At 43.9% G+C, this 22,725-nt stretch overlaps 1 protein-coding gene across 1 annotated transcript in view; it reads right to left on the bottom strand.

Moving 5' to 3' along the window:
• Positions 1-22,725, bottom strand: part of POLN (DNA polymerase nu) — a 227,947-nt gene that overhangs the window by 16,525 nt on the left and 188,697 nt on the right. The window contains exon 24 of the mRNA XM_039539378.1: positions 1,215-1,282. Coding sequence (XP_039395312.1) covers positions 1,215-1,282 — 68 coding nt within the window. The remainder of the gene's footprint in view (positions 1-1,214; positions 1,283-22,725) is intronic.

The raw sequence follows: 22,725 nt of genomic DNA, 5'->3' as shown, positions 1-22,725 counted from the left end.
AAGGTCTGTACGTTTCCCCACAGATCTGGGCCAATGACTGCATTACTGTGTGTAACTCTGAAACTCTTTTATCTCAGCCATTGTCCTCTTCTGTAATCTGTGCTGAATGATATAGTGGTTTTATAATTCAAACCAGATTTGAACTCCTGTATTCAGAGGTCAAACACTAATACATTAACCTAATTCATTACATTGCCCCCATAAAGTGAGCTTAAATATTTCTCATGTTCTTTGTTTTGATTAGGTGGACAGTCTCTGTTCTCCTTATGAACTAATACTCATAAGGGGAATCATGATGAAGTGAGACTCATAAAGCAAATTACATTGTTTAAATTAACACAACAGAGAAAGGTTAACTTCATTTTTATTTGGGAGGCTTAGGTTACAGTGGAAAATATTTCTTGTGCCAATTAGTAGAAACGATTCATGACCTTATACTGATTATCTTAGCCCAGGGTATTGTTCAGCTTCAAACTAGATTGAAGATTGTGAACAAACATTTAGTGCCTCACAGAAATAATTTCACCACTCCTCATTGGAGAAGAGACCCTGCAGCCTCATGAGCGCCCTTCTTGGCTAGCTAAATCTGAACCAGATGCAGAAGCAATCTCTAGATTAGGAAACAATGCTTGGAAGTATGCCAGGTTACAGGATACAAATTTAGGCAGGAACTCAACTGATCCTTAGCCTGGAAGATCCATCATAACGTTCTCAGTGTAAAAAAAGCAGAAAAAAAGCAGGAAACTAATAGGCACTAACTACATTAAGGAGTTCAGTATTTCTTTTGCATTGGGTCAATCTTACTATTTAACCTTATATTTCTTGGAAATTTCAACCATTTTTGTTCATTTCTTCAATTTAAATCACTGCTTTCAGACTTATTTTCTCGCTTTTCTTTTCAGGTCTTCTGAACCATTATAGAAATGGTTACTATTTTACTGTTTTTAGGCTCCACACTGTTTTTATTTTTCTTCTCGGTGTTCGTTCATTCAAATCAGTGGTGTTTTGATTAATTCCAGATAAGCTGCAGTATAAAAGATTTTGTATATCACATAGTCGGTGTTGGAAAAACCTCAGAAAAGTCTGCACTGTACATGTTTTGTAAATCATGAAGGGAAATATGGTTCCTGCTCTTTTGCTAACTTTTTATACTCACAAATTGAAAGTATTCTGATAAGAAAAGAAATGAAAAAAAAGTTTTAGACTGTACTAACCTGAAAACTCATGAATTTGAGAATCTTCCACTTCAAACAACAATTCATCATGAATTTGGGCAACAAACCTGAAAAAAAGAAGAATTTAATGTTAGTCATGGGGCCTTTAGATTTCATTATTATTATGCTCCTGTCTTAGCACAAAGGAATTCAATTCACATTGTCATATAACTTTTGCCATGTGCTAGATGCCAACATTAAATTGAATGCAATCATTCCTAGAAAATAAATGCATTCTTTACTAAATGAAGACGACAGTTTTTTGTTTTGTTTCTTTAGTTACTTTTCTGAAATATATGGGCCAGGCCCACACTACAAACTTTTGCCAGCATAACTATTGTTCAGTGGTCTGACAAGGACCATGTCTACACACCAAACTTTGCTCAACACTAGTTGCATTGGCATGAAGCTGCCACTGTTAGTATATCACTTATGTGGGTCCTTGCGTTGGCACTGCTATATTCACCAGAAGCGTCTGTGTCATGAGTAGGTATCCCAGTATGCAACTCACAGTCCAGCACACTGTCTTCTGGGAAACAGTGGCCATGCATGACAGGGCAGAATGAGTCACGCAGTGGTAACTGGGACCAAGGGCTCAAGTTTCTATCCGCAACTTTCTCAATCCCATAATCTTCATGTCTTTTTTTTAAATCCCACAAACCCATGCAGCATGACGATTTTGTGGAGGACATATTGCTGTGGGACACAGTGAAAACCAGTTCAAGGTTGCTGGTGGTATTCATGGAGCAGTGCAGATAGGGGAGCACCACTTCTGGGTCTGAGAAATGTACATTGACTGGTGGAATCACATCATAATGCAGGTTTGGGATGATGAGCAGTGCCTGAAGAACATTTGGATGTGAAAGGCCACATTCCTGGATCTTTGTGTGAACCTCATCCCAGCCCTGGGACCAAAATGAGAGTTGCACTGACAGTGGAGAAGCGAGTGGCGCTCACACTACGGAAACTTGCAATGCCAAATTGCTATTGGTCAACGGGAAATCATTTTGGAGTTGGAAAATCCACAGTGGGGGCTGTTGTCATGCAAGTGTGTACAGCCATTAATTGTCTCCAGCTCTGCAGGATTGTGACCCTCAGCAATGTGCAGGACGTAGTGGATGGATTTGCAGCAATGGAATTCCCAAAGTGTGATGGGCGAAAGATGGTGCCATATCCCTTCCCACCTTGCCACAGAGTATCAACAGAAATGGCTACTTTTCCATAGATATGCAAGCATTGGTGGATCACAGGGAATGTTTCACTGGCATCAGTATTGGCTGGGCATGTAAGGTGCTTGATGTTTGCATCTTTAAGAACACAGACTGTTCAGAAAGCTGCAAACAGGCACATTCTCTCTGAACCAGCAGATTACCAATAGCAATGCTGAAATGCCAATAGTGATCCTGGCTCATGAAGCCATACACCGGCAACCCTGACAGCACCAAGGAAAGATTTAACTACTGGCTCACCAGGTGCAGAATGACTGTTGAATCTCCTTTTAGTAGACTGAAAGGACGCTGGCGTTGTTTACACAAGATTGGATCTCAGTAAGAAAAATATCCCAATGGTTATAGCTGCCTGCTTGCCTCACAGATAATATGCAGAACTCAAGGGGGAAAAGCTGTCACTGCAGTGGAGAGCAGAGGTGGAGCAGCTGTCTGCAGAGTTTGCACAGCGAGACACAGGGGCTATTAGAAGAGCTCAACACGGAGATATGCAGCTGAGGGAGGCCTTGAAAGTGCACTTTTAATAGTCAGTTACTGTAATGTGATGAGGCCTTCCGGTATGCCTGCTGCAGTTCCTTTGCTTTCACACAGCACTGCTGTTGATCCCGGTTGTACCACTTTACCTGTATCCACCATGCAATCAGCTTATAGATGTCACGTTTCTATGACTGCTCCATGGCTGTGCCTGCACAGTCTCTTTTCCCCACAGACCCAAGAGACCCAATACCTCATATCTACTCCAGACAAGAGCATGTGGAGCCTGTAGCCAGCATAGTCAGTTGCATAAAAAATGAGAGCTGCTGGATGTGCTCATTGAACTGGAGTCAAAGAAAAGGGTGGCGGTGGGGGTAGGAGTTAAGTAGGGGAGGGGGGGCAACTTTCAGCCTCTGTGACTCCTGGGCAGTGGAGTTCACAGCTGTAACCAGAATGGTAAGTGTTAGGCATTCTGAGACAGCTGTTAGAGGACTGTTAACATTGACATATGTCACATGGTTTCTACACTCACACTGCAACAACCACACTATGTCGACCCTGGCTCAATGCCATTTGGGGAGGTGGTCTTATGAGTCACCAAAATGGATGCTTACATTAGAAGGAGACAAATTTGAGTGTTGACACAATGAGGTCAATGCAAGGTGACTTACATTGACCTAACGTTGTAGCGTAGACCAGGCCAAGATGTGATCTGTGATCCACATAGCTGTGCCAGCAAAACCTCCTAGTCTAAAAACAGTTATACCACCAAATTGTGTGTTTAATATAGATTATTTTGCTCAGGAGAGCCAGAGTGGCTTGAATAGGCTATGTCAGCAAAAGAACAGTTTTGTGGGTATAAGGCGCACCCATAATGGGGCACCTTGCCAGTATAATATACCACTGGCACTGGCAAAGTGCTCCCAATGTAGATCAGCCCACAGACACTGGAATCCCCTTCAGGAAAGAAACCTCTGACATATAAGTGCAAGGCAAGTATCCACATGCTGACCCATTAGTAGAACGAGGGGCATTGTGGTCTGGTTGAGACTTTCAAGATTTCAATTCTACGTTCAATCATGTCCTAATCCTGGTTCTGCCATTGACTTTGTGTGGCCTTAAGCAAGCTGCTTACTTTCAGTTCCTTCATCAAAGAAACAGGGAAAATATCTAGCCTTATTGGCAGCCAGACCAAGTGAGGACTGTTAGCTCTAACCCTGGAAACTCTAAGTGTCCTGCTAAAACAGAAGGTGCCAAGGACAAAAGGGGCCTACAGGGAACAACCATAGAAATAGCCACATTCCAGAGTAAGCTCGGCAAGAAGTTTACATTTGTTGGGATTTAAATTATTAATAAAGCAAATCCCAGGAAGGGGCTATGATTGGATCTTATCTAGAGTGTGTGTGTTTGTCTCTCTCTCTCTCTCTCTCAGTCCTCAGTTGGCCCCAGCTGTTTAAGGAGTCCCAGCAGGTCTTTATTCAGGTTCACTGAGTGGATTTCTTAATTTGGGGGGAGGGTGAAAAGGGTATGGAAGATGGTTCTTTAATGGTTCATCCCACTGTCCAGTTTTCTTCCATTTCAAAAGGCAGAACAAAAAGTTCTGCAAGGGCTTATTGTATCTCACTCCAAAATAAATATAAGAGGATGGTGTATTTCAACTAATTCTAGTGAAAACCACTAATTGGTGTACAGAGATACCAGTTGTCTGCCAAGACTCCCTATAGAGCAGGCCTCACCAACGCAAAGCAGCACCAGACCCCGCCAGAACAACAGATGCAAAACCTGCAGACATATTTCCACTGTTACAATGATCAAGACCCCCCACACCACACCTTTCCAGATACATTTGTCCTACACAGGCCTACCACAACATATGGGTACTCATCCAGTGCATTAAATCCCCCAATAACAACTATATGGATCAAATCAGACAGTCACTCTGCTCTCGAAAGAATTCACACAGGAAAATGATGAAAGATAAAAACCTACTCATGACGGAATTCTGAATTAAAAAAAAAATCTGCACCAAAAAAAAATTCTGTGCAAATTTTAAAATTCTGCAAAATTCTGAAAATTTTATTTGTCAGTAAATAAATGTGCAGGCTCCAGCATGGCAGTGGGGAGCATAGGCGACTGGCTTCACAGAGGTGGGAGATAACCCTGCAGTCCCTGTTCCCCTCCGGGATGCAGACTCGGGGGTGAAGCTGTACCTGACCCTGACATAGCGCAAGCAGAGGAGATGGTTGCAAAGCTGGGGAAGGTTTTTGGGAGTGGGTCTGACCCAGCTCTGGCTCTGATCCAGCCCTGGCTGCTCTGTGCAGGGGCTCCTACCCCACCCCCAGCCCAGCCGGGACTAGCAGCTAAGTCCAGTGCAGGGTAGGAGTCACTGGCCAGGGTGGGGCTGGGAAGGGCCAGGTGTGGGGCTGGTGGTGTCTGGCAGGGGGTCTGGGTGCAGGGGGGTGAGGCTCGGTGGGATGCGGGTTTGGGTGCGGGGGGCTTGGGGCTGGGTTCTGGATGTGGGGGATGAGGCTCAGCAGGGGCGTCTGGGTATGGGGAATCTGGATGCATGGGAATTGGGCAGATGAGGGGTGGGTAAAATCTAGGACCACCTGGAGCATCCCAGTTCCATCCTCCCAGTGATTTACCTCTCTGCTGGCTGCTCTGGGCCCCCAAAACGACACACCCATGCTCACAGGCAGCAGCTATAATAGGCCAAGGCACTACCACTGCTGCCGGACCCCCGGTTGTGGGGTTTGGCAGTGAAGTTTTTGCTTTATTATGCCCCATGCAGTTTCCAGGACTGCAGAGGAGGCATATACCGTCTCCTCAACAGCCCCAGAACCTACATGGGACATATCAAAAAGCGTCGTCTACAGAAACTTTTCCCCTGGACGATGGGTGGGTTGGGTCTGGGGAGGGGAGGTATGGGATGGCTGCGGCCAGCCCCGGGCTCCTCCAGGCAGAGGGTGGCTTGGCTTGGGGCTTTGGTGAGCTTGGCTGTAGCTCCTCCAGCTGGGAGGGAGGAGGCTCGGGCTTCGGTCAGTCAGGCCTGGCCTCCTTTGGGCAGGGTAAGGGGAGGCTCGGGGCTTTGGCAAGCCTGTCCGGGGTTCCTACAGGTGCTGGGGAGCTTGTGGCTCTGGTCGTGGGAGGGCCACGGGGGCTCTCATGGCCCTGGACATGAGCGAAAAGAGCGGAGCTGGGGGCTAGCCTCCCCAGAATGAGGCTCCACCCACGGCCCATGCTCGTGCTGTTGGGGAGGGGCACATGACTACTCATGCATCTTCCCTTTGTTTCCCCATCAGAAAGTCATTTTTCTGCAGGGAAGCAAAGAAATCTGCTCAGGACATGAATTCTGCATGCACGCAGTGGTGCAGAATTCCCCCAAGAGTAAACACCCTATCACCTGTGAGTGAATACTTTTCACAAAGCAATCACTCTATATCTGACCTATCAGTCCTCATCCTCAAAGGGAACCTGCACAATATTTTCAAATGACAAACCTGGGAGCTTAAATTCATATTTTTGCTAGACACTAAAAAGCATGGTCTTAATAAAGACACTGGATTTATGTTTTATTACAACAATCTGTAACCCACTAATCCCCTTTTTTGTCCTATGGCTACAGGGGTGTTAATGGGCCACTTCACCTTGAATGGTCCCTTAGAATATGTTCCACCTCAGGGGTTCTCAAACTAGGGGTTGAGACCCATCAGGGGGTTGTGAGGTTATTACATGGGGGGTCATGAGCTGTCAGCCTCCACCCCAAACCCTGCTTTGCCTCCAGCATTTGTAATGGTGTTAAATATATAAACAAGTGTTTATTATTATAAGGGGTGTTGCACTCAGAGGCTTGCTATGTGAAAGGGGTCACCAGTACAATAGTTTGAGAACCACTGTTACTACTTATGCTAAACTATCTGTTTGATCTTGTAGTTAGCTGTGACACTCTGAGTACCTTTCCCAGACCTGAAAAGCTCTGAGTAGCTCGAAAGCTTGTCTTTCTCACCAACAGAAGTTGGTCCAGTAAAAGATATTACCTCACCCACCTTGTCTCTCTAATATCCTGGGACTGACACTGCTGTAACAACACTGCACACAAGACTATTTATCTTCCACAGATTCAGCCATTGCCAGGATCTGTTGACTTACACCTTCTTGAGCCTTTTCCTCAAGGCTCCTAGAGAGAGCTTTCTTCTTTTCCTTAGTACCCTCATCTTCCAAGTTCAGACTTCCAAGCAGAAGTCTTTTTAGTAGCTGCAGGTGTGCTTAACAGAACCACTTCCCTTTTGTCTCTTTGATCCTGCACCAACCCCTTCTTTATCTTCATAGTGTATAACATCTATACACCCCATCAAAGAGCACCCTGAGAAAGTCAGTAGGTATGAATTCTGCAGAACTCTATCCATCACAGAGGACTAAACAACTTACATAGTATATGGTGTAGGCATCACAGTAACAATCACTACCATCTGGCAACCATCTGTGACTACTGTACTTACTAACTTAGGCAATATATCCATCTCTACTCTTACCTTTTTCTCCCACCTCCAGAACTCCAATTTTTCTGTTTATTTACCTGTTACATATTGTCTAAATCTTAAATTGTGAGCTCTCTAGGGCAGGGACTGGTTTTGTATTATTTGTTTGTACAGTGCTCAGTACAATGGGGACCTAACCTTTGTACAAGGATACAATCACAATAGCAATAATTAATAAATTCTACTGAATCATTTCCATTGTAGAATGCACGGAATCTGGCATATATTTTCTTTGAGCCAAATTTCCACTCATAAACCAAACATAGAAGGTAATGTTATATGTGATCATATTTTAATCCTGCTCAATTTACTTTATTACTTATTTCTCTCTTTAAAAAGAACCATAAAAAGTACCAGCTATTTCCGAATTGCTGTGCAATCCACATATTACATTTAAATTCAATGCTTATTGCACAGTTTGATTAATACCTAACTGTTTGTCAAGTGACCTTTTTTTAGAAATAGCTGAAACATCAGAATTGTTACTAGCTTTAGTTTTATACAGCTTTAGAGAAAATAGCCATGGATAGTTTCACACTGCTTTAACTAATAATATGACATTGACTAACAGCATGGGGAGAGCTAATAATAGATCTTAAATTATTAGTCACTTATACACCATGATCAGAGGCAGAGTGAAACAGATTAACATATTTCTAACGAAACTGGGACACAGAATACTGAAAGAAATGAATGAGGGCAGTATAGTCTGTGGCAAGAGAACACAGCCAGATGAAATGTTATGATTTCCAATAAGTAGATAAATCATTTTATTAGCTTCTTCTCTACCATTCAAATGAAATATTAAAGGTCACAAATCACAAAGAATTGTAAACCTTTTGTTTGTACATCTTCTGGCTCCTCCCAGCTGCTGTGCAGAGCTTGTCCAGAGCAGGGAGCAAAATTGACAGGTGGGAGGAGGCTTCTGGCTGCCAGGATGTTGAGGGTCATCCCTCTCCCAACCATGCTCCACCTCCCTTCAGGGCAGCGGCTTGGTCTCCCTCTACTCTCTGTCCTTTGCTCCTTGCTCCTGGGCCCTCCTTGGGGGTGCATGTGCAGAAGCTCCTGGACAGCATACACCATGAGGACTGTGAGTGGGAGTCAGCCCCAAAACTTCCCCACAGCCTCTCTGGGATCCCTTACCCTGCCTTCTGGGATGCGGTGGGGGCAGGAATAAGAATCCCTGTGCAGTGCTGGAGCACACTGCACCCTAATCCTGGTGACGCACTTCACCTCTCTGCAGCCAGCATCAGCCAGGCTGGGGCATGCGTTTTTCCTCTGAAACCTACATTTTACCTCAAACTTCAAAACAAAGAGACAAAAATAAATAAATAAACAAAATCAAACAAAAACACCTTCACTGAACATCCCATTTTAAAAATTAAGAATTGCAAAGTTTAATTTTAATAGTTTGACAGCCCTGGAGACTGATGTCCTAATTGTCCTCAGAACAGGTGCATAGGGGCATTTTCCCGCTAATGGGATTCAGCCTGAAGGTGGAGAGCCCAATTCTCAGATTAGATGGTAATTCAGTATAAAGCCTTCTCACACTGCTGTCATTCTACTGAGACAGCCACCAAAGGAGCTAATTATGCTGATTATGTACTGATATGCTCCTTATGAACACCTGAGTCCCATCAATAACATCACCACAGTTAGGAAACAGGGTGGGCAGTAGAGTTTTCCCACAGTGCAGAGGGCTAGAGTGTTGACATGGGGCGGGGCAGGGTGATAGGCACTCTGGGATAAGGCACGGGTGACGCGTGAACCACCCCTTCGGAAGGCTAGTCCCTGGCCCTGCCCCTTCTGCCTAAGGCCCTGCCCCTACCTCATCCTTCCGCCCCCCAGAGCCCCAAGCTCCCCCCCGCACTGTGTCCAAGCCACCACCAACTCCTGCCTCCCCGAGTCCAAGGCTGCCGGCCACACCAGCCGGCCTGACCCCCAGGTTGTCGGCTAGCCCCAAGTGCTGGACCGACCCCAGGTCCACTGGCTGGCCCCAAGTGCCGGCCTGATCCCAGGTCCGCTGGCTGGCCCAAGCTGCCACAGGTTGTCGGCCGCCCTGGGCCACTAGCCAGCCCAAGCCCCAAGCTCCAGGCTACCAGCTTGAGCTGAACCCCTGCCGGCTTTGGGGAAGACAGGAAGCAAAACCGGAGCCTCAGGGTGGCGCATGGGTGGAGCCATGGCCTGGGTTAGGGGAGGCCTGGCCTATGACACCCCCGACCCATGGGACTCAGGTCTATGCACCACAGAGTGGATGCCAGAGCCCTAGGTGTGAGAAGAAAATCTTTAACCTAGGGTTAAAATGCAGTATAGATGCTCAAGCCCAGTGTTCCCTAACAGGGTTCAGCTGACTCATGTCCCACTAACCCTAGGCTTACATTGTTTTGTAGACATACCCTACGTCAGCTGCAACACAGAGCTAAAAGTTAGGAGCTTAGTTCTCTTCCTAGTCTCTTTTGTGAGTGTCTTGATAAATGATGCATGAGCATCAGTATACTCAGTTGTAAAACTGGGACAGTACTCACTTATCTCATGAATGAGGTTTAATACATTAATATTTGTAAAACCCTTTAACCTTCAGATGAAAGGGTCTGCATAGATGCTAGGTAACACTATTAACACATTACACAATTTCCTAGTTTGGTACTGTGTAGAGGTGCACATTTTTCTTGGTTTCAACTGTCTCTGCTAATCCAGCTGTAATTTATGAACTAATATGATATTCCTTGTACTCTCATCCCTTTGTCTTTTTATAAGCTCAAAATTGCACATTGTACTCTTGAAGCTATGAAGTACAGGTCTTTGTTTTGTGGGGTTGTCAATGTACAAACATTTTTATATATGCACTGAACTCCATATAGCATGGGGCATTAAATTCTACATGAGTATAATTCAAAGAGAAAATCATCATAGCTGTTTATAGATTCAATATGTTTGCTACCAAAAAGACACAAGTGATTAGCTATGAAATATCTCAGTTCTTGTCAGTGCGCATATGCATTTTGCAGGCTTGGTGAGTGCAATCATAGTAGCTGTGTGAGAGATATTTTGAGAGAATAATTTGGGGTTCAAGCTTTGACAATTTAAATAACCAACCAGTAGGTTAATCAGCCTCAGTACAACCTTGGAACAGAAGTTACCGGAATCACTCTTTTGCCAGAATCAGTGATGGGATAGTTTCACTACAGCAAGTTAGGCACAGATTAACTGTTTCCTTTTCTGCAGGCAATATTAAATGCTCCCTAAGATTTTGATTTAAAGCCTTACATTTTCTTAATTAATTCTTTGGCTATACTGCATAAGAATGATTAAGTGCAGCACACTCTGCAGGTAGACCAGTGTAACATTTTGAAGGTGTATTTTTAATACTAAAACAAAACAATTGCTTTTTGAAACATTAAATATGGTATTAATTTTTCTTCAAAAAGCTATTGAAATCACAAAGATCAAATGTCAGGAAACAGTAAATCACCAGTCTTGTTCATTAGAAGGTATTTGTTTTAGGGTTTTGAGAGCACTGCTCCCTTTTTGTCCTAGAAGCCCTGCCATGCATAGAAAACTGCTTTCTGTGTCAACAGCAGAGTGTGACCAAGAGGGCACCTGGAACAGCACTGCCTGCAGAAAGAAGACGACAGACAGCTGTTTCAAACAGCACTTGTGAACCCTTTCATCCATTTGGAGAACTTGGGCACCAGAAAGACCCATTACTGCCCAAGGGGAAAAGCAAGCTGCTTACCTCTCTCTTCCCATCCACCACACAAGCAATCTGGCAATGGGGTGGCTTTGCTGGGGGGAGAAAGACTCTTCCAAATAAAGCTAGCCTGGGCTAGTGGGTGTGTTGGGAGCATTTATAGGGTGGATGGGATTCTGAGGGGCACCGATGGGTGCTATAAGGATATAAAAGGAGCACTGCAAAGAAAAGGTCAGAAGTCAGTAATGCTAACCCTAGCAACGAACTCCCTTCCACCTATCCCTGCAAAGCCAGTGGTCTGGCCTGCCACACCTGATCTCTTTTCCTTTCAGCAGCCCTTTAAACTGCAGCTAAGAAGATGTCTGATAAATGAGATTTTCTTGCTCCCCATACAAGTCTGTAACACAGAGAGAGGATTTAGCTGGAGTGAGAGAGAGACTAACAGGAAATTCCTTGCTGGCACTAGATCAAAGGGCCACTGGACAGAGAAAAGACCAGAGGCAGGTGGTCCATATTAGCTGTTGTGCAGGAGCAACAAACAGGGCTGGCTCAGGGTTCCTGAGCTGACCTGAGACTTTCTTTCCTGTGCTCCCAGCAGTGCGCTCTATTATACCCTTTACCACACTAGTGCTTCCTTTGGAGGAACAAGGCCTGCCCACAACACCCTTTCAAAACTGGCCAAATGTCCTAGGTGCTATGCAGATCTAACAGGAAAACTACCGTGATCCCCCATCTAGTGCTTATGGTGCTACACCATCATTCTTCCCACCTTCTGTGAAATTGTACTAGGATTGGGGCCGGAGTTGGGTGATAACAAAGAATCCTGTGCATGAAAGCCTGAATTCACACCAAAACCTGATGTGTATTAAGCAAACAAACAAATTTAAATCCCTATCCATTTCCCAGTGCCTCAACAGATGCAATCAGTGATCATCACCAGAATATCATTATATAATAGATTCCGTGTATGCCAAAACAGATTAAATCTTCTGTCAAGAGATTTTTTATAAAGCATTCTAAGGAAAATGTATGCAATAATTCACATATTGAAAGGGGAGACACGTAGGAGGTCACAGAAAGTACAAATGTTATTTTTGTGATGATGGAATCACCTAATCAGTTTACCATTACCTGGGACTAAACTGATGTGTTTGATAGAAATCCTCCTTATTCTCATCTGGATAGATCATTGTTGGGGCAAATGTGCTGATGAAAGAAACATAATGAGCTTTAAGAAGGCCAGTGTTGAGGAGCATAAATCTTTCATTAATGCTCTTTAGCAGTGACTCGAGCGTGCAGGCAATCAAAGAACTCTGGAACTCACTGCTTACTACCCATCAAGACTACACAGCAAACAAGGATTCAGCAGTTAGAAACGCTGCATATCATTGGAAAGTTGGCGCCTGTAGCTGCAGCCCTGGAGTTGGTGCCTATACAAGGAGCCGCTTATTAACTTTTGAAGAGCCACATGTGGCTCTGGAGCCAGAGGTTGGCCACCCCTGATCTAAACAGTATTACCCTATTTTGTAGTTGTGTATTTGGTTTTTTCCTTCCTAAGTGAAGTACTTTGCACTTGTCTTAATTGAATTTCATATTGCTGAATTCAAACCAATTCTACAATTTGTCAAGGTTATTTTGAATTTTAAACCTGTCCCCCAAAGTGCTTGAAATGCCTCCCAGCTTGGTATCATCTGCAGATTTTATAATCCTATTCCTTATTCCATTATCCAAGTCATTAATGAAAAGTACCTGATGCAGGACTGAACCATGCAGGACCCCACAAGGTACCCCCACCCAATTTGATGGCAATCCATTGATAACTACTCTTTGAGTATGAGCTTTCAACCATTTGTACATCCACTTGATAGTAAATTCATCTAGACCACATTTCCCTACTTTGCTTATGAGAATGTCATGAGGAACTGTCAAAAGCCTTACTAAAATCAAGGTATTGCACATCTACTGCTTCCCCCATCCACTAAATGAGTAATCCTATCATCAGTGAATCTGGTTTCATGGAGGGCAGCCATGTCTATGTTCTACCTCTTCAGTGGTTTGGAAATAACAGCTATTCTTCATCCTGGTCTTTGCTCATTGTCAAAAAGAGTTCCGACATTCCATGACCCAAATGTTAGTCTGTGAATCTTTGTTTTATTTTGATCACTTAGTTGGATGACCGACCAGGAGCAGTAAGTAGCTTTGCAGGTACAGAAAGGGCTAAGAACATAAGAACATAAGAATGGCCGTACCGGGTCAGACCAAAGGTCCATCTAGCCCAGTATCTGTCTACCGACAGTGGCCAATGCCAGGTGCCCCAGAGGGAGTGAACCTAACAGGCAATGATCAAGTGATCTCTCTCCTGCCATCCATCTCCATCCTCTGATGAACAGAGGCTAGGGACACCATTCTTTACCCATCCTGGCTAATAGCCATTTATGGACTTAGCCACCATGAATTTATCCAGTTCCCTTTTAAACATTGTTATAGTCCTAGCCTTCACAACCTCCTCAGGTAAGGAGTTCCACAAGTTGACTGTGCGCTGCATGAAGAAGAACTTCCTTTTATTTGTTTTAAACCTGCTGCCTATTAATTTCATTTGGTGACCCCTAGTTCTTGTATTATGGGAATAAGTAAATAACTTTTCCTTATCCACTTTCTCAACATCACTCATGATTTTATATACCTCTATCATATCCCCCCTTAGTCTCCTCTTTTCCAAGCTGAAGAGTCCTAGCCTCTTTAATCTTTCCTCGTATGGGACCCTCTCCAAACCCCTAGTCATTTTAGTTGCTCTTTTCTGAACCTTTTCTAGTGCTAGATTATCTTTTTTGAGGTGAGGAGACCACATCTGTACACAGTATTCGAGATGTGGGCGTACCATAGATTTATATAAGGGCAATAATATATTCTCAGTCTTATTCTCTATCCCCTTTTTAATGATTCCTAACATCCTGCTTGCTTTTTTGACCGCCTCTGCACACTGTGTGGACATCTTCAGAGAACTATCCACGATGACTCCAAGATCTTTTTCCTGACTCATTGTAGCTAAATTAGCCCCCATCATATTGTATGTATAGTTGGGGTTATTTTTTCCAATGTGCATTACTTTACATTTATTCACATTAAATTTCATTTGCCATTTTGTTGCCCAATCACTTAGTTTTGTGAGATCTTTTTGAAGTTCTTCACAATCTGCTTTGGTCTTAACTATCTTGAGCAGTTTAGTATCATCTGCAAACTTTGCCACCTCACTGTTTACCCCTTTCTCCAGATCATTTATGAATAAATTGAATAGGATTGGGCCTAGGACTGACCCTTGGGGAACACCACTAGTTACCCCTCTCCATTCTGAGAATTTACCATTTATTCCTACCCTTTGTTCCCTGTCTTTTAACCAGTTCTCAAGCCATGAAAGGACCTTCCCTTTTATCCCATGACAGCTTAATTTATGTAAGAGCCTTTGGTGAGGGACCTTGTCAAAGGCTTTCTGGAAATCTAAGTACACTATGTCCACTGGATCCCCCTTGTCCACATGTTTGTTGACCCCTTCAAAGAACTCTAATAAATTAGTAAGACATGATTTCCCTTTACAGAAACCATGTTGACTATTGCTCAACAGTTTGTGTTTTTCTATGTGTCTGACAATTTTATTTTTAACTATTGTTTTGACTAATTTGCCCGGTACCGATGTTAGGCTAAGTAATTTTAAACAAATTTATCAGTTGAATTTAGCCCCTTTCTCTTCCTTTGTTAAAAATATTATTTTTCAACATTTGTTATTCAAATTGATTGGCCAAATCATTTGAATGATTAATTTTTGGTCTATAGAACATTCATTTGCACAGCATTGAGAGTATTCAAAATTCAGAATGTGATGGACACAGTGAATGCATGGTACTCTTTCTGTTCTCTGAATGGATTAGTACAACTCTTAGGAATATGTTTCCAGTGCAAATACTACATTTACGAGTTCAGAATTTTCTGCAAACATTTTCCAAAGTTTTCTTCAAATTTGTTGTTTCTGAAAACCCTCCTGCCAGTAAATTGATTGCCTAAACATTCACAGAAAATAAACACTAAGGCCTTGCCTTCACTAGGAAGAAAAGGTGTCTAACTCGACATGTAATTCATGTAAAAACTACCTTGTCTTCATAAGGCTTTTTCCTCAAATTAGTTAACTCAAGTTAAAAACACACCTTTTTTCCTAATGAAGACAATGCCAAAATGGTCATGAATGCAACCAAAGCTAACAATGTTATCATTCACAGAATTCTTTTTAAAAACTGCATCTATATTATTTTCAAACACAATTTAGTCTTCACTTATGCAAGCCAAGAAATCATTCTTAATATATAAACTTTTTTACTAAGATCAGAAAAATAGGTTTGATGTTCTTTTAAAAGTAACTTGCATAAGAGGACGTACATTCTTCCATATTCCCTTCTCATTATTTTAGAACAAACTCCCTCTTTTTTTTTTCCCATATGACAACCCTCTTTCAGTCAAATCCTTCCTCAAAACACATGTCTTTCATGGAGCTTTTTGACAATAATTCACCAGTCAACTGGGGCAAAACAAAACAAAACTATACTGATTTGAAATGGGACCTTTTAGTCCTTTGTCATTATCCCTGATTATCCCATCATTTGCTTGAATGTAACTCATATTGAAATCAAAGGCAGTTGAACATGAACAAATGAGGGAATAATCAGGGAATAGTCCTTGGTGTAGTAAAAGTCTACACTGTAATATCTGTCAAACTCAGGCCCTGATTCAGGAAACCATCCCTAATTAGGACACCATTTAAGCACATGCTTTACTTTAAGAACATGCTTAACTCCTCTTGACTTCAATATAGTGCTCTCCTGAAATATGATCTTAGAATGTGTGCTTATATGGGTAGGTCTTATTCTAAAAATATATCTTCAAAATTTTCTTTTAGGTCTCATAAAGTCCTGCGGCTCCTAGCTCCACAATCCAGCATTCTGGGAAATCAGATTCAGAAAAATTCAGATAGAGCAAGAAGCCCAGGAACTAAGCTAAGAGGTTTTTTAAAGAAGTATATGATGCAGATTTCTTTTATTAGTTTACATCTGAGTATAATAACTGGAACACCCACAGGCTAGTAATAAAATGTTAAAAATGAAACTTTGAAACTGTAACTACCACTTAACTAAGACCCTATGGGCCCTGTCCAATGCTTCTGTAGACTTTTCTGGTATTTCAGGTATTCATAGAAGTAAAAATAATTTTAAATATAGGTTAGGTTTTATTTGTTTATTGTATGTGCTGAATGCACTTCTTAGCCTGGTTAATGGGGACATTGAGTACATATTGCTGCAGTGAACATTTCTATTTTTTATTTGCACATCACCTTTTAATGCTAAATTATAGCAACAAGCTGAATCATTGGTCATGATGAAATCATTTAAATGTAATGCATATTACACAAAAATACAGAGCATAATGGGGGAGGTCAAAATATCCACTAGCCAGGCAGTCTCTCCAGTATCAAATAACATACATTACATTTACCCAATCCCGCAATTTAAATCAGAAAATAAGTTTTGGTTCTGAAAAATTCTCATAGTCACTGCATATACTTATTTGTTTACATATTTAATATAATGCTTAAATGATTGACTATAACTAACTGTGTCACAGGCTAAACAGTATCATATTGAGAAATTCCTTAATATAGCAGAAGGAATAATATATCTCCAATTGCACATGGTAAGACTATATTTCTTATACAGAAATTGCTGATTCTGGAGATATTCTAAAACACTAGAGTGAAACTTGAAAAACTTGCCTTTATGCCTCCAGAACCCCGAGATGGGATTATAACCTTAAACACATACAGCTTTGGTACACATTATTGGTATTGCTGTTTGAAGAATTTTATTTCTATTTATACGACTTCAAAATATATGATTACTGTCTGCATTTAGTCATAGGCTTAGGTGCAGACTACACATAGCAAGTATCTGAAAATTCCTGCGGACTGACCACACAATAGGCTCATTGACTCCTTAGCTGGCATGCTACTCTGGAGCCAAAATGTTGTTTTTCCATATTGGAGAGCACCCAAGGACTCTGGCACAATATAGGCAGAAGGGTCCTACTATACTAGAGTGTGTGGAAAAGGGCACTGAAGCACAAACACTTTCCTGACCTATGGTATTTCTCTCCTTCTGTACTTTGTTTTTTGTTTAAACTTTTTATTTTCATTTTGCAGAATGTGAGCAGATATAAAGAAAAACAATCACAATCAAACTACAGTGCAGCACTGTGGACATTTTTGTAGTGAAAGCTTATACAAGAGTGGAAGTTTAACATCCCTCAGCTTTTTATATTACTAGAACAGAGGCTGAATACTAACAATATTTTCTGTTTCTGGTCTCTTTGTTTTGTCTTTTTCATATTCTAGAAATAGTGCCAGATCCGTTAGAACCAACTATTCCTCTTGTCTGGGAGCTCTTCCATTACAAGAATATTCCAGACTTCCCTAAGCACAAGATAACAGCGAGGATCTAACCTCTTTTCTAAAATTTGGCTAGATTGCCACTTACTGCTCTCAGAAGATAAAAGGCATTTTTTTATTAGGGAGTGGATAGATTTTTCTCCCTGTAAGATCCCAAAGCACTCATCAATGAGTGCAATAATAATTCATGATTACATTTAAATTTCTTGACCAAATAGCTTTCAGATAGTCCCATCAAATATAGATAAATATTTTCAGGGTGCTAGTACCACTAAACTAGTAAGCAGGAGAGTCTTATCCTCAGCCATTAGATGAGGATACATCACATTAAGTCAGTGTGTTAACCATGTGGTGAAATTTCTCATAATTACATTAGTACCTATTAAAGGCAAAGACACAGATTTCATGTGCCTTACTCTGACCCCTTACACACAAGATGTCCAAATTTCTATAAGATCTACTATTTATTGATTAAGGCCTCAATTTAGTCAGGTACTTTGTGTTCTATTATATACAGATTTTTGTATTGCGCTCTTCACCATAGTATCTGAGCAGTTTCCAGTGGTGCAGTAAGCAATGTGAGTACACATCTGTCACATAGTTTGTTTTCTCATCCTCTCCGCAGAGGGAGAAAAGTGTGCAATGGAGTGTCATTTTGTAGTTTTAAAAAAATATATAAATATACCTGTTGCTATGTGTTTATGTGAGAGAAGGCAAAGTTAAAGAAATGTGCCTTGTATTTGAAGCAGAAAGTAGTGATGGTCCTTATTTCCTGGGGGAGTTCATTCCACAGTCTCGGATCATGTCTGGAGAAGGTTCTCTCTCCCACACAGATGAGCTTTACTCTTGCTGTTGAGAGTTCCATTGTGCCAGGGGAGAGAAGTTGTCGACTATGGTCTTCGTCCCAGAACTTTAGATGGTCTTTTAAATATGTTGGGCCCATGTCATGGAGCGCTGTGAAGATAAGGACTGATACCCTGAACTTGATTTGAAATTTTATGGGAAGCCATGTGGATAGCATAAGACAGATTTGATATCTTCATGTGTTGCTTAGCAGACACTCTGCAGGATTCTGAATTAGTTGGAGTTTCCTAAATGCTGAAGGCCTCAAACCTGAAGGGATATCATATTGCTGTAATCCATTTGAGGATGATGAAGGCATGAATAACTGAGACCAGGCCTTTGGCCATGTATATACTACTGGCTAAATCAGCATTGCTGTGATCGATCCAGTGGTATTGATTTAGCGGGTCTGGTGAAGACATGATAAATCGATTAGAAAGTGCTTTCCAGTCGAAGTCTGTACTCCACCTCCCCGAGAGGCGGAAGCTACGGGTTTGGCTACACTTGCAGGTGTGCAGCGCTGGGAGTTACAGCTGTCTTCATACAGCTGTGCAGGGAAAGCGCTGGAGTGTGGCCACACTGACAGCTACCAGCACTGCAGTGTGGCCATATCTGCAGCATTTTCAGCGGTGTTGGGAGTGGTGCATTATGGGCAGCTATCCCACAGAGCACCTCGTCCCATTTTGGCACCGTGGGTTGTGGGAAGGGGGCAGAGGGTGCGGGTCATTCTGCTTCCTGTCCCAACGCCCCGTGATGCATCGCTTCACATCCCAGCAATCCCTGTTTTTCCGTCCACGTTTGGCACCATCTTGACTCTCTCAACAGTTTCTGTGCAGCGTGATTTCTGTGGGAAATGGAGCCCGAACTGCTGAGGAGTATGCTGACGAGTCTTGTCAGCACATCACGTTTGAAAGTTGTGCTATTCCTTAAGATCCAAAGTGATGAGGAGTCCGACGATGATAGCGAGTCGCCTGACGTGTATGACACTAAATTGCTTCTGGCATTCACGGAAATGCTCAGCACCGTTGAACGCCACTTTTGGGCTCGGGAAACAAACACTGAGTGGTGAGATCACATCGTCATGGAAGTCTGGGATGACGAGCAGTGGCTGCAGAACTTTCGGATGAGAAAAGCCACTTTCATGGGACTGTGTGAGGAGCTCGCTCCCACCCTGCGGCGCAAGGACACGAGATTGAGAGCTGCCTTGCCGATGGAGAAGCGGGTGGCTATTGCAGTCTGGAAGCTGGCAACTCCAGACAGCTACCGATCGGTCGGGAACCAGTTTGGAGTGGGAAAGTCGACCGTTGGAATCGTGTTGATGCAAGTTTGCAGGGCCATTAATCGCATCCTGCTAAGAAGGACCGTGACTCTGGGGAACGTGCAGGACATTGTGGATGGCTTTACACAAATGGGTTTCCCTAACTGTGGAGGGGCGATAGATGGGACGCATATTCCTATTCTGGCACCACCCCACCTAGCATCCGAGTACGTTAATCGGAAGGGGTATTTCTCTATGGTTCTCCAGGCGCTTGTGGATCACCGTGGGCATTTCATTGACATTAACACAGGCTGGCCTGGAGAGGTGCATGATGCATGCATCTTTCGGAACACTGGCCTGTTCAGGAAGCTGCAGGCAGGGACTTTTTTCCCAGACCAGAAGATCACAGTAGGGGACGTCGAAATGCCCATTGTGATCCTTGGAGACCCCGCTTACCCGTTAATGCCTTGGCTCATGAAACCGTATACAGGGAAGCTTGACAGGAGCAAGGACCGGTTCAACTACAGGCTGAGCCGGTGCCGAATGACTGTGGAGTGTGCTTTTGGCCGTTTAAAGGGGTGCTGGCGATCTCTGTATGGGAAGCTAGACTTGGGGGAAAGCAGCATCCCCGCGGTTATATCCACGTGCTGTACCCTCCATAATATTTGTGAAGGGAAGGGTGAAAGATTCAGTCAGGCATGGACCTCTGAGGTTCAACGCCTGGAGGCTGAATTTGCACAGCCAGAGAGCAGGGCTACTAGAGAGGCCCAGCACAGGGCTGCAAGAATTAGGGATGCCTTGAGGGAGGAATTTGAGGCTGAAAACCAACAGTAATGTTTGGTGCCTTGCACGGGAGTGAAGTGCAGTGGTTACAATGTTAGTAGGAATCTGTGTTTCCTAAGCTGATTTGCAGTGCCTGTTTCTTTCCTGGGCTAAGGTATCTTTGACTTTCTGCAATAATAAAGACTGTTTTCAAAGCCAAGAATTCATTTATTGAAAAGAAAATAACTTTATTGACACACACACAACATTTTGGGAACCTAAAAGGGCAGGGGGGTGGGGTGGGGAACCGTACAGTCACAGGTTTGAATATGTCCTGTCTGGAGTGCCATGCAATGACAGCTGCACTTCAGGATGCCTATACTGCATGGTGATGGGGGTTGAGTGCAGAGGCTAAGGGTCATAGTTCTCAGGGCTGGTTGGTGAATGTACAGGTGTTGGAGGCAGCTGGTGGTGGTAAGAACCTGGATGCTGGGGAAGGGGGTTTTGAGCTGACATTGGGGCACAAGGGAAAGAGCTTTGGGATGGGGGGAGGGGCCGGCGCAGTAGTGCTCTGCCTGCATGGCTACGAGCACCTGGATAGAGTCCGCTTGGCGCTCCAGGAGGCTTATCAGCAGCTTTGTGCTTTTCTTCCTGGCCGCTGCGTTTTTCTGGCAGATCCTGCTTTCCCTTTCCCTCCAGTCCTGCAGTTTTTGATTCTCTGTGACAGAGTGATCCATAACTGCTTGCCGCATGTCTTCTTTGCTTTTTTGCGGCTTCTTCCGGAGGTTTTGGAGTCTTTGAGCTGTTGATAACACGGGCAGCCGAGATCTCAAGGTTGCTTGTGGAAAGGCAAAAAAGGCAACACTTAACAGAGGCAGCATTGTTTATATCAGACAGTTATTCCCACACAGTGAAGGAGTTTACAGTCTTCACAATAGCATAATTTTCCCATACCAAAGAGAGCGCACATAACCCACAGGAGCCCCAAAACGGTGAGTAAGGGGAACTGATTGCTTCAGGGCTGTACTGTCCTCGGGGTTTCTGTGCGTTGGGGAAAGCAAACAGCTGCAGGGGACACCTACACTGAACACTCTCCCAACATTTTCCACAGGAGTTGATCCTCGAAGATATCTTGCTGCTGCGGGTCACCTGGGAAGGGGGAATGATTGCTTCTGGGCTGTGCTGGGGTTTCCGTGTGTTGGGGAAAGCAAACAGCTGCAGGGGGCACCTACACTGAACACTCTCCCAACATTTTCCACAGGAGTTGATCCTGGAAGATATCTTGCTGCTGCGGGTCACCTGGGAAGAGCGGGAGGGTCTTCTACAGCAATGCGGATTCTGCCCTGGCCCCTATGCAGCTTGCCTGTGTCTTGCAATGGTCCCCCCACCCCTTGTGGCACAGTGGCACAGACGCATTAGCCTGACTGGGACAAGGACCACAGTGGCTCTCCCAATAAACTTGCGCAAGCGCATTGCCCATGCTCTGGCTGAAACTTTTGAAGAGATTACCGAGGCCGATTACCACGATGTGATAGACCACATCAATGCACTATTCCACATCTAGGCATGCATGCATGCAGCCCAATCCTCCCTCCTCCCCCGAAAAATTTCCATCCTGAAAATAAAAGCCGCTTACCGGGAACCCACTCCTCTGTTTGTCCTCCAGCAAGTACTGGCTGCTGCGACTGGCTACCTTCCTCCTGGCTTGAGAAGAGCTCCTGGCTGCATTCCTCCAGGGACTCCGGGGTGTCTCCCTCCACCCCAGTACCCTCACTCTCGGTTTCCTCCTTCCCCCACTCCTCCTCCTCCCCCCCACTCTGAAGTGTCCATTGTGGTCCTCGGATTGGCGGTGGGGTCACCCCCAAGTATTGCGTCCAGCTCTTTGTAAAAACGGCAGGTCATGGGGGCAGCGAAGGAGCAGCGGTTTCCCTCGTGGGCTTTGCAATAGGCACTCTGCAGCTCCTTCACTTTAACCCTGCACTGCAGTGTGTCCCGGTCATGGCCCCTTTCCAGCATGGCCCTTGATATCTGCCCATAGGTATCGTAATTCCTATGGCTGCAGCGCAGCTGGGACTGCACAGCTTCCTCCCCCCAAACACTGATGAGGTCCAGCAACTTGCCATTGCTCCATGCTGGGGTTCGTTTGGCGCGTGGAGGCATGGTCACCTGGAAAGATTCACTGATTGCACTCCACACCTGGCTGAGCAAACAGGAAGGAGATTTTTAAAATTCCCG

This window comes from Mauremys reevesii, linkage group 5 (genome assembly GCF_016161935.1).
Source record: "Mauremys reevesii isolate NIE-2019 linkage group 5, ASM1616193v1, whole genome shotgun sequence".
In the NCBI taxonomy this organism is placed as follows: Eukaryota; Metazoa; Chordata; order Testudines; family Geoemydidae; genus Mauremys; species Mauremys reevesii.
This window is presented reverse-complemented; position numbering and strand designations above follow the sequence as displayed.